The sequence below is a fragment of the Osmerus mordax genome, chromosome 3 (genome assembly GCF_038355195.1).
Source record: "Osmerus mordax isolate fOsmMor3 chromosome 3, fOsmMor3.pri, whole genome shotgun sequence".
NCBI lineage: Eukaryota > Metazoa > Chordata > Actinopteri > Osmeriformes > Osmeridae > Osmerus > Osmerus mordax.
Window position 1 is genome coordinate 15,872,454 of NC_090052.1, and position 12,591 is coordinate 15,885,044.

The 12,591-nt window shown below is 38.2% G+C and overlaps 2 protein-coding genes across 2 annotated transcripts; both read left to right on the forward strand.

Moving 5' to 3' along the window:
- The first annotated feature begins 1,007 nt into the window (after positions 1–1,007).
- kctd5a (potassium channel tetramerization domain containing 5a) lies at positions 1,008–8,141 on the forward strand. Its single transcript, XM_067233605.1, has 6 exons — positions 1,008–1,272; positions 2,696–2,804; positions 3,029–3,120; positions 3,855–3,950; positions 4,712–4,837; positions 5,265–8,141. Exons 1-6 carry the CDS (start codon positions 1,051–1,053, stop codon positions 5,292–5,294), a joined length of 675 nt encoding a protein of 224 aa, XP_067089706.1. The 5' UTR covers positions 1,008–1,050; the 3' UTR covers positions 5,295–8,141.
- A 646-nt stretch (positions 8,142–8,787) lies between these two features.
- Positions 8,788–12,372, forward strand: ube2ia (ubiquitin-conjugating enzyme E2Ia). The gene is made up of 7 exons (XM_067233235.1): positions 8,788–8,912; positions 9,460–9,541; positions 9,718–9,801; positions 9,904–9,976; positions 10,078–10,187; positions 10,386–10,465; positions 11,853–12,372. Exons 2-7 carry the CDS (start codon positions 9,476–9,478, stop codon positions 11,911–11,913), a joined length of 474 nt encoding a protein of 157 aa, XP_067089336.1. The 5' UTR covers positions 8,788–8,912; positions 9,460–9,475; the 3' UTR covers positions 11,914–12,372.
- Positions 12,373–12,591: the final 219 nt, after the last annotated feature.

A 12,591-nucleotide genomic window follows, 5' to 3' on the forward strand; every position in this document is an offset into this window, starting at 1 on the left:
CTTTGATTATTGAAAGTAAACCTATTAAGGAAGACCACTGCATTTTGGCAACAGCAAATACACCATTGCAAGATCAGAGTCCTTATGTTGATGCTTCTTTGATGAACTGGGTCTCTTCTAATACAAATGGGACATCTCCCACACACAGCACCCATGTTCAACCCTAGAGTTACGTTATGGAGATCATCCCCTCGCCTCCGAAGTTTGAAGCAACTAGTAAAGTTGACTCTTGATGGGAAGAATTGATGCTCAATCCTGTTAGCCCATGGCCAGAGACTCCCCGATCACTCTAAATGCCTCTGTGAGGGTTACAAAATCCTTCACATTATCCCAGAGAGTGTCATTCCTGCGGTATGTTTATGTGCAAATCGTGGTAAGCTGCAGAGTCTCTCATTTCATAACTAAGAATGTGGTCTGTCAGGTTGATGGCATGAAGATGTGTTTGCAAAGGATGTGTAAACACATGAAATAAACTAAAAATGGAGAAATATTTCTTATTTGTGAAATCGTTCCTTTACTTTATGTCCCATTTGGAAGTGTTGTCACAATGTATTTCTTCTTCAGTTGTGGTTCTCATTGATGGGCTGTCTGTGCTTTGTTTATATTGTATTTTTTTTATCCAGCTGGTCAAAGCACTATAATTGTTTTATTTAGATATAATGTAAAGGTGGATGACAGGACTGTATTTATGAAACCACTCTTATTTATTTGTGTTGAATCACTTTTTTCAGTTTGGGTTAGGAAAAGTAGACAGGAAAGTAGACAAGTCTGTAGTAGCTGTAGTTTTTTTTATTAAATTAATTGTGTTCCCGTGAGCACAGTCAGCACTCATATGTATATTTGCACTAAAAGTGAAAATACAGTGTGCAATACAGTTTTGCAGGAATATACTTGCATCAATTTTCTCTTGTCCTGGCTGGGACGGGGAGGTGTGGCTTTAGTCAGTTTGCTCACGAGCAAAGAGCTGCCTGTCTTGGAACACCAGAATACTTCCTGTTTCTATGAGGTCCTGCAAGCTCCGAGTAGCTGCAGTGTAGTGGGGGAGAAGGGATGGCGGAGAAGAGCCCTGACCTCAGCGGCTCAGTTGGACGGAGGTGTCCAGCCCCGTCTGCAGGAGAAATAACGCATTCACCTGGAATTGGAGCATCCAAATGGGTTCGTCTGAATGTTGGTGGAACGTACTTCCTCACCACGAGACAAACGCTGTGTAGAGACCCCAAATCGTTCTTGTATCGACTGTGCCAGGCAGACCCCGACCTCGACTCTGACAAGGTAGTTAATGTTAACGTAACAGTTGCTGTGGGTAGCTAGCTAGGTAATTAGAGTTTCCTAGTTAGCCATGCACAACAGTCCAGCTGGCTAAACCGTGAGTGAGCCAGTCTTCACTTTTTAGCTAGCTAACTAGATAGCCTAACCCCTGCTTTTCTAGCAGAGGCTAGCTAACAGCCAGCAGTAGTTAGCTCGAGTCATCATAGAATTGTTTCATGATGGCCATTTCAAACAACTTAGACAATGTTCACAATAAAACACAAGGTTTTTCAGCTTTGTAAATTACCCTTAGTCATATAGTCTGTTGACCGGTTATTAATAATAAATTAACAGCCATGAGCATGATTTATCTTTTGTTGTCAGATGTTTCACTTGGACTCAGGTGCCCTGTTCTGGTCAAAATGTGATTATATACATGAGAAAGTGTGTTTTTGACCATCCTATACATTTCACAAAAGGTCATCATGCATCATTTAACTGAAGGGTGACATTTACAAGTCAGCAAAGAAATTCACAAACCCTGTTGCTCGGATAATATTAACATTTGGACATGGAGGAGTAAAAAATGCCCAGCAGAAAGTTCAGAATGAGTGGAAAATGTTTCATGCATAATCACAAAGTAATTCCTAAGTTTTGATTAGGGTGGCAAAGAAATGTAGCTTTCTGTATTGATTCTAGCTAATGAAGGTGTGGGAGTGTTGAATCTAGCTCGCAGTGGGGATTCTTGGGAGATAATGAGACTTCTTAATGTCAGTGCTCCATGTTGTCCCTTGGGGAGCTGGGGGCATTAGCCACTCAACTATGTCTGGGCCAAACTCTGGAAACAGACTCATATTACTTCCCGGGCCTTGGCAAGGGATCCTAAACAACAGATCATCCAGCCACAATGTTCAGTGTAATTATGGCACTTCCGGCACTCACCTGTAATGCTGGTGCCTACAAGGTTTCAATGTGTAAGTAGAAAGTTGACTTCTAGCCAATAACTTCAACATCTCTTAAATCCTAACACCAGCGTAAATTGAACATCAGCTGGAAAGTCAGTCTCTTAGAAGAACGAACAAATAAATCTGATTGGAGTCTGTGGGGATCACAGGCTCTGCTTCCACCTTCTAGAATTCTTTTTGTAGTAACATGTAAACACCCCCTCATGCATAGACAACATAGTTCCTATACCATAAATAGCTCTTTAACCAGAGGCTACCTTTGTGAAACAACATCACACATACACACTTACATGGTCGGTCTGTATGTCAGATACATGATCAAGTGTTTTCTGCTTCCATCAACCTTGTAACAACTTAAACCTACAGTATAGCAGTAATCAACAGTTTTGGAAGGGAAAGTTTAGATCTAGCACAGATTGTCCTCATAATATTGTATGAACTCCTTTCTCATTAATATTCTTTTTTTTTTTTTTATTCTTGAGGATGAGACAGGTGCATATTTAATAGACAGAGACCCAACTTACTTCGGTCCAGTGCTCAACTATCTACGGCATGGGAAATTGGTGCTCAATAGAGGCCTTGCAGAGGAAGGTATGATGAGAATGTCCTTGATTGTTCATAGATGTGTTTGGGCCTGTCTTTCATGTCACCTTCAGATAAGTGTTCTGTTGTTGTTTCTGTGTTGCCGATCAATCTCCTTTTTATTTATGATGCTTATATTCACTAACAGCATGTTAAATGATTCCCTCATTAGTTTCAGATGCTTATTTTAAAAAACTTTCAGGATCTGTTCATGTGTAGTTTTGTTCCCGAAGGAGTACTGGAAGAGGCAGAATTCTACAATATTACCTCTTTGATCAAGCTAGTTAAAGACAAAATCAGAGAGAGGGACTGCAGAACTGCGCAGGTAAGTTTACATTGCTGATTTTGATATCACAGCGTCCCCATTTCTTTAAAATGAGGAATTAGAAAATATCTGTATAAAAAATATATAAGAATTCAACAAGGACTTCTTGATTATGCAAACGGTTCTCCCAAATTTCTCTGTTTACAGATGTTGTATTGTGGAGGGTTTCTGTTTGTGCCTCTGTGGTGCACTTCTGTTAGCTTTCTTGTGATTATAGTATTTCTTAAAATGTTGCAAAATAACAGGAATAAGAAGGAGGTGGAAACGTTCCAACTTTAAGAAACTCCCCTCAATTAACGGGGAGTGATATGTGGCAGCCTTGCATAGTTTAAATATTTGCATCAAAACAAAGAAATTGGGCAATTCTATACCTCATAACCTACTGTATATTATGACTTAAACGTCCAGTACATTTTTCCCTCTAAGAACATTTTTAAGCACATATTGCATTTCATTAATAAAGAAACCACTTTGAAACAAGCTAATACTAACAACGTTGTCACTCTGGCAGTATCTTAGCTGGAATTGCGATTCAAACAGTACCATCTGTAAACTGAGAATATGCCCACATAAAACGTAAATAAGCTTGAAAAGTATTTTTGGAAAACTAATATAACTAGTTAGGGTGGGAAAATAATAAGAAATAAATATACAGTATATGAGAAGGCAAGCACGCACAATAAATACCTGGAGCTTAGGTATAGGCTTTAACGATTGGATTGTTTTTCACACAGCTTCCTGTAAAGCATGTCTACAGAGTCTTGCAGTGCCAAGAAGAAGAATTAACACAAATGGTTTCTACAATGTCAGACGGCTGGAAGTTTGAACAGGTAGGCCTAGAGGATAAAGATGCACTGTCCGGTGTTTGTATTCGGTGAGCAAGTGCTTTAATGTAGACTTAACGCTTCAATGACAAATAATCTACAGATCATTAGTAGTTGTATAGAAAACTTTTATAGCCAGAGCAAAAATGTGTTGATTGAAGTTATTTTTCTTATAAGTCTTACAATTGTCAGACCGTGTGAGGAGACAAGAAAATGATTTTTTTAAATCCTGGAAACCATTTAAGACTCGCTGCTGTCGGGGTACAAGTTGCTAGAGTTTGATGTTGTGTTCAAAGTTGTTGCCCCCCCCCCCCCCCTTAAAATCATCAGAACACCAAGCAGTGATGCCTTTTCTGTGATATGTCTGTGAGAAGCCTCTTCCCTTGCAGATACCTTGCAGGGTGTAAAGGTCTTGCTCTGATAGTAGGAATGGGTGTCCTGGCTCCTGCCACTCACACATTTCCTTTTTTGGGAGACAGCAAGGTGACAGAATGCCAAGCATTCTGCACATGGCCTCATTTGTGAAAAGGGCGAACCGCAATACAGTCATGGTTTAGACTTGTTAGAATACAGCCATTCAACGTCCCCTACGTAAGGCATTAGTGCTATGCATTAATATTATGTACTGTACATCATTCATTAATCAGCAACTGATGAACCGATACATGATTGAGAAACGTTTTCTTTAATTGTAAGCAAACATGATGTTCATCTTTGGTCACAGTTAAGGGACTATTTGTCTCTGTTTCTCCCTTCTCTTCTCTTAGTTGGTCAGTATTGGCTCCTCATACAACTATGGAAATGAAGACCAGGCAGAATTCCTGTGTGTTGTCTCCAAAGAACTGCATAACCAATGTTATGGCACAAGCAGCGAGCCAAGTGAAAAGGCAAAGGTGAGTGCTTCCATACTGCTACATGGCGTTTACTGGTCTCACAACTTGATATGTGATGTTGAGAAACTTTTGTTCTGCTTTTTTGCATGCAACCTATAGAACACCCTAACTGCAACCTAACTGACTTTTTTTTCCACAAGTCCTTGCCTAGAATCTTAGAGCTATGGGTAAAACTGCATCCTTTCCCCTGCCTCCCCCTCCCTATGTGCCCATTATATCAAAGATTAGATGATAATTCCTCCATATTTAATGGTTTTCCCTTCCCTTACATATCTTCTCTAGTGTATGGATGTTCTCTATTGCTTTTGTGCTGTTACTGTTCATGTTTTGTGACTCCAGAAGCTAACCTGCTCCTCATTGTTGTGGCATTCACTCTATACTTTTCATGTAATACATAATTTTTATGTTAATCTACCATTGTTTTCAGATTCTTCAAGAACAAGGTTCTCGAATGTAAAGAGACTGCAATCCTTTTGTAAAAACATGATTATTATTTGGATATAAACAAAACACGAAACACATATACACAAAACACATCACAATCTAGAGGAACTTTCTAAGGAACATCATGGTAGGCTGATGAAGTCAGCTTTCTTTTTTCTACACACACCAGTAATGTGCACAACTAAGTGTTAATTGACTGTTTTGACTACTTAGTGGTGTAGATTGATCCCAGATGGAAAGAAGGACCTAACAGCCTTATCAGTGTGATGGAGAGAAAATAGACATGTCATTTATAAAAACCTGCGCAAGGTAATCTACTACATCTAGCTGGTCCATCATTTACTCAGGGTTTCTGCTAGTATTTTCGAATATTCACCAGGAAACATAATGCATACAACTAGGAGGGAATCGTTAAACTTCAGTTCAAGAAATTAACTTGAAGAAAATCAATTAGATTTGTACTCTGTATTAATTTGGTGTTTGACAAATCCATATTAGACTTTTTTGGTTTTTATATATCTATGAAAATGAGATTATTTGTCCACTTACACATAGCCCAATGGCACAGAATCTTATGTTATGGAAAGGGGACATTATCATCTGTTTTTACCTGTTATTTTAAGAGATTGACGATATATGATTGGGAGATGCAGGATGTAGAAGTCTTCCATTGTAGGGTTCTTGGTGTACTCAATGGATTGCCTTGAAACTGGAACATTCTTGTATTTTAGAGTATTTTACCTTAAAGGCAGGGAAGGTAATGTTTCTGAGAAGCACTTTTTGTCATATTTGCAGAAATAAACTTCACATCCTGATAGCAATCAATAAATTAATTGCTCTGACGATAAACAAAAATATATATCAGATATCTGTGACCATTGCAGGACTGTAATAAACACGACCAATCATCGCATTCAGACCGAATGCAATGATTTGACGACCAATGATCTTACCTACCTACCTGCACGCAGTCTGCCTATGCACTCATTGCAGTAGTCAGACAGCACGTTCATGTGTTTTTGGGAGAGTAGCTTTGAAGGGAGGGAGTGGGATATTTTCGGTTGAATATTATTAATAGGTATTTGTTAAACTGTATGTGGAACCCATTTTACTTGCCAATTTTAATATAACCTTCGCCTCTTTGTCTCAATATTAATTGCAAGCCTTATTTGTTTACTTAGTTTACTTTTAAATAGTTGTTATTATTTGCAAAGCTTTTGTCTTGGATTTGGGCAGTTAACTTCAATATTAGGGCAGTGACTGTTTGTGGCAGGTTCTACCAAGCAAATAATTGATATTATGCATACATGTATCACACCTGTGTTGGAAACATAGTTTTGAAGCACTAATCCTTCTGCATGATTCACCACAGTGTTTTTCAATAACACCCGTATACATTCAATCAGTCATTTGACTGGTTTTGGACTGGCAGTGTACAAACATTTAAGGTTAAAGCTGCAGCACACAATGGCTTTACCATCACTAATAGCTTTCACATATCCTGCTTATTGACAATATATACAGTACAATTTTGGTGTAGAACATGTTGCCTTTGTTTGATGACCAAATCAATATCAATTCGAACTGAATTACATAAATATGTGGTCAGGGACTTGGAAACTATTTAGGTAATTTTAATATATCTACAAGCCTTTGTTTGTACATTGAGGAGAAAGTCTGATAATATACTGTATGATGTTGTCTCATAGCATGTTTTTTTTCTTCCTTACACACTAAGGGCTTTCAATAGTGGAATACAAGCTATAATCTCTACAGAGGTCAATTTAACCATTGTTATTGCCTGATCAAGGTAAAGTTTACGTGTAGTGTTTTATAATCTTGATCTTACATGTTTACTTACCTTGCCATTTTGACACCACCCTCAAATTTGGCTGGTTGGAAGATCTGCATATTTGTATATTTACATATCCCAAATAGTTGCTGTCAGCCATGTATCAACACAACTAGTAATAAGTTTTTGAATATTTTTTGATGACAATTATATTTACTCGTCACCGAGTGTCTTGTGGTGACATGTGCCTCTAGTGTCCATGAGGCACTTCAGTGCATTTGCAATGGGTGTGTTACTGATGCTCATATTTTTCAGGGTCAACTTTTGATGAGTAGTGACCACCCAGCAGTAGCTTTTCAGAGTATGGCGTTACAGGAGCTATCAGTTATTGCATGTGTCGTCTACTGCATGATTAAACTGATGCACCCTATTGGGTCCTCTTCAGCTCTGCAGGACACCACCTCATTTTAGATAGGTCTGACTGTTCTTCTTAGGAAGGGCCCATGGTAGACACAAGCATGTTCTTTCCTCCAGCTGCTGTGGATGTCTTAACAGAACGTTTTTCAAACTTTCCATTAATCTGTAAAACATTTAGAAAAAGAACAATTATGCTTTGCTCCACTTTATCACTGCTGTTCCTATTTAGTATCTTTCTAGATGTTTGTACATGTATTTTATATACTCATGTATATACACAATATGAAAAATGTTTTGACAAGTAAAAATTCGAAACGATGTTAAAACATGGTTAAACTTAATAAATGTAAATTAATTAACAAAGTGTTTGGAAGTTTTTCCCGAGACTGGTTTAAACGGCTGACCTTGATGTTACAGTATGCTACAACTTGATATTAACATCAACGTTTATGTTACAACAAATATTTATTGAAGTTAATAAGTATGTCAAATTAGTTGTTTTTTTTAATTGTATGATAAATGCAACGACATTAGTAATGATGAAAATGATGAAGTATTTCTCTATGGCTCTGGGCTAAACCGTTGTGACTTTGTGTTAGTTTACACAGCAACAATTGTAATAACCTTCCAGCTACCTACTGAAATAAAACATCCACCTTAAATACAATCTTTTTCTTAGTTATTTCATCAGTAATATTGTCTTGGATTTTCTGTATCGCTCTGAATAATATTGTCAGGGCTCTTCAAGTTTGGGGATTTCAGTCACATAACATCCATGCTAGAGTAAAAATTATGTGGACTAGCCTACTAGACAAATGTTCATAGTAGGGAAAAGAACATTGGAGTTCGGTGTCCCACACATTACCCTACGTTCTCTTTTTGCCACGTCTTTGAACTTTTGAACACTTCGATAAATGTAGCCTAATCATTTCATTGTCTTTACCAATCCACATATACAAACTGTTATTGTGGGTACATTTTAATAAAACATTATTTGGGGTAATTATACCTGATTCAAAATAAGGAACGCGGGAGTTTTGCAACTGGATCAGTTAATTAGTGAAATCGTTTTCAGGCAGAAGCAATCGGTATATGGGTACGTTCCGTTCCTAAATTGTGTTTCCTCCTATGTGTTCTTGTTTTCTCGGTATAGATCTGATTACATTTGATTGGCATACATTTTATGATTAAATGCAGTCTGGTTCGTTGCTGTATTTGTGGTAGATCTGCGAACGAAAGCAAATAAAGGTTCGCGCAGGGTGGACATTTGCGCAACGTAACGTGTGCTTGGTCTTATTTAGACTGGGATAAATTCTGTTTCAGGAGGAGGGAAACTTCGTAAGCCTGGCAAGCAAATTGTGGCCAAATTTGACGCCATCTGTTATCATCACATAAAAAAAAACAGTTTTAGTCATACTGAAGGTGAGTGTTGATCTTTTAAGAACCCTCTACGTGAAAATTAAACGTTAATCGGTAAGTTTCTTTGCTTTTGCCTGCTTTTTCAGTCAACAACAGCCAATACGCTAGGAAGCTCGTACAAGCTAACTGGCTAGGTAGCCAACTGCCGGCTAACTAGCCTATATATACAATTGTTATGAATGGCTAGAGATTGCTAGCTAGCCATCTTGCTTGTAGCTGGATAGTTACCTGGCTACATAGAAGTGACTGACTGGCTAGCTGTCCTACAATTGGCAGGCTGAGTTAGCTAGTGTGGCCCTAAAACTGGCTGGCTAGCTAGGAAAATAGGCTGGCCTGCTAGCTAGTCCAGACGTTATACTAGTAGCTGCTTTGTGGACATCTCTCAAACTTATCAAGGCAGTCAGAAATATCTACCCTTCACTGCTACTGAAAAGTAAAGTTGCATTATTGACCAGATGGCAAATTTATTTATTGCTCTCAGAAACTGGTTTGTGTACGGGTTTCCCCGGTTTCTTTATTGAATATTGCATAATACTTTGTTTTGATTTAGGAAGCAACAAGAAGTCATGTCTGGTATAGCCTTAAGCCGCCTTGCTCAAGAAAGGAAGGCCTGGAGAAAGGACCATCCCTTTGTAAGTATTCAAATCTTTGCAGGACACCCCACTTTGTGAAAAAGCGGTATATAGCCTACTTCGTGAGTTGTATTTCTCCTCTACTGTTGCTTGTTGGAACTGTGGGCCTAACTTGATCTTGATGCTCTGAACATTGCCATGATATTACATTTGGTAAAAGACATGTCCTTCACTAGGGTTTTGTTGCTGTCCCAACAAAAAACCCTGATGGAACAATGAACCTGATGAACTGGGAGTGTGCCATTCCTGGTAAAAAGGGGGTAAGACTTGATGGAAAGCCGCAACCAAATTGTGTGGACAGCTTTTAAATGGGCAATGGCTTTTTCCAGGTACTTTTTCACAAAGTTTGTTTTTTAATTTAGACGCCATGGGAAGGAGGGCTGTTCAAACTGAGAATGCTCTTCAAGGATGATTATCCTTCCTCTCCTCCAAAGTGTACGTTTCTTTTCTTTTAATGATTTAACTTTTTACATGAGCACTAATCCTACATGCATGTAACATTTCATGTAACTAATTACCCAGGTTGTCTTTTGCAGGCAAATTTGAGCCTCCCTTGTTCCACCCAAATGTGTATCCGTCAGGCACTGTCTGCCTATCGATTCTAGAGGAGGACAAAGACTGGAGGCCGGCCATTACTATCAAACAAGTACCCATCTGGAGTTAATTTTTTTCAAGATGCGCAGATCTTTCTGTTGGAAAATCCAGTTTGAGTAGTTATTTATGTTTAACTGTCCTTGCTTTTGCCTTGTCAAAATGTTGTGCAGCAGAGGGCAGCAAAGATTCATGTTCTGGATATTCATCCCATGTGAGAATTTTAAGGTTGCCATTCTGCCTTCATCAACAGATATTGTTAGGAATCCAAGAGCTCCTAAATGAACCAAATATCCAAGATCCGGCACAAGCAGAGGCATACACGATTTACTGGTAAGTCTTAGTTAGCAGTTGACTTATCCATAGGCAACAAATCTATGTATCAGTAATTTTGATTTCAATGTTTGTAAACGGGATGTAATGCAAACTGGGGCCTGTTCCATAAAGACCGCTCAAAAAAGCTTGAGATTAAACTCCCAAACCTGACTTGAATTAACCTAACAAGTCAGTCGGGGCAAAATCTTTTCCATAAAGGCCAATTGTAGTTCATGCAATCCGACTAATTCAAGTCAATTGCGGGTGCACCCTATTCTTAAGCAGCCTGAGAGGTAAACATAGATCCTATCAATCCACCATGGCAAAGCGCAATGTTCATGATCATGTGACTTATTCCGAAAGAATGTTCTTTCATCCACCACTTCATCAGAAAAAAATGACACGCCATGATTGACATGAATGATGGGCTACGTAGGTCGAGGTCCTTTTTATTTTTATCGACCTTAACTTCATTGATAAAGGTTTTAAAAGGCATCACACCAGAAAGTTTGTGGTGAATCATTGTTTTCCCGTTGGGTCAGTGAACGTCTGGTTAAGCAAAAACACGTGCTAAGCCTGACAGTTAGCCTGCCCCGGACCAGGTCAGTTTCGCAGCATAAGTTGCCATAGTAACTGAGTTTGAACTACGTTGAGCTGGCTTTATGGAACCGAATGAACTGGAACAGGACCCCGGTTGGGTTTCATTCAGATTTATTTTATTTACATGTTTATTTTTTAAAGCACTTAGAGAAACTACTTGCATGTGACCATCACTATCACTAAATGAATGCTCATTCTAAATAAGGTGCCCACACACTTACTTGGGTACAGTCATCTAAACAAGGCCAACAATATAATTACTGGTTGCATTCAAATATTTAATTTCATTGTTTGGTATGCATGTAAACACCATGTTTAATTTTGAGATCTTATTGTAGTGGGTTCAGAAAATGATTAAGCATAGTTCATCCTAACGCAAGCTGTGTAGGGGAAGAGAATGATTGTACCTTTTTGTATTTATCTTTTGCTATAAATATGTATTCAAAAAATGATTATGGTACTAATATCATATTCATCAACATGGAGGGCAGAGATTTGAAACCTGAGATCAAACTTCTATATAAAATGTGGTCGCAGGATGACAATTGAATGTCTAATGTCCCTTTTTGTAGGATACACAACTGTGTTCATACCTCTTTACTATATATGGGAGAGGACAAGGAGGCTTTCTAGCTATGAGTTATACCCATGCGGGTCATGTACTGAGATTGAGAGGTTTAATAGCTGAAGTTTGTGTGGGAGTTTTCTGTAATATTTCATTGAGTCCCAGAAATGGTAGAGACTCCTGACCTTGATTCATGTGAAATGTATAACCTGTCCTGCATCTCATCAATTTCCCTTTCAGCCAAAACAGAGTGGAATATGAAAAAAGGGTTCGAGCACAGGCCAAGAAGTTTTCCCCGTAAGCTTCAATACTTCACGTCAAAGGATTGCTCATGTTTTTTTGTGTCTGCTCTTTTTGGTCTTTAAAACTGTCCATAGCAAACCTTTTTGTGCTGGACTTTCTTTTTTTTAACTGAATGTTTTGTGCCATTTTTCTGTCCTTAAACATTCACCATACTGATCTGCCCCTTTAAACTTTTTGATTTGGAGGTATGGGATATGAGGTGAAATGTATCACCATAATGGATTTGCCGGACTCCCATCTGTGGTTTTTTGAAAAGACTGAATGAGATCAATGGATGGGAGCATCCACTTCTATACATTGTCCAACTTAATGTATTCAATAAATTAACGGTTGTCTGCCTATATGCTAAACTTTTTTTATAGTAATAATAGGCAAGACAACCATAGTAAGTTCAGCAGTTAACTAAATCACAAGTCTTTGTTTGAAGTATTTAGAGTAAATAAAAAATGTTTATACAAAGTGTTAAAGCATACAGATACATTCCATCATATCACACTGTATTGTATTATCAGATGATCAAGCTTATGAACAAACTTTTTAGATATTGAATGTTATGAGGACTGTCAACATGGATACTGAACAGGATGTTGCAAAAATTCAGCAGAATTCATCCTCCATGTGACAATACTGTTATCTTCTACGACCGTGTACATCCAAATATGTATGCATACAGTAT

Excerpts from the sequence above, each read along its gene's own strand:
- kctd5a (XM_067233605.1), top strand. The coding sequence starts at position 1,051 with ATGGCGGAGAAGAGCCCTGACCTCAGCGGCTCAGTTGGACGGAGGTGT. Across the intron at positions 1,273-2,695 it reads CCGACCTCGACTCTGACAAG|GATGAGACAGGTGCATATTT; the intron begins GTAGTTAATGTT and ends TTTATTCTTGAG. Across the intron at positions 2,805-3,028 it reads TAGAGGCCTTGCAGAGGAAG|GAGTACTGGAAGAGGCAGAA; the intron begins GTATGATGAGAA and ends TTGTTCCCGAAG.
- ube2ia (XM_067233235.1), top strand. The coding sequence starts at position 9,476 with ATGTCTGGTATAGCCTTAAGCCGCCTTGCTCAAGAAAGGAAGGCCTGG. Across the intron at positions 9,977-10,077 it reads TCCTTCCTCTCCTCCAAAGT|GCAAATTTGAGCCTCCCTTG; the intron begins GTACGTTTCTTT and ends TGTCTTTTGCAG. Across the intron at positions 10,466-11,852 it reads GAGGCATACACGATTTACTG|CCAAAACAGAGTGGAATATG; the intron begins GTAAGTCTTAGT and ends TTTCCCTTTCAG.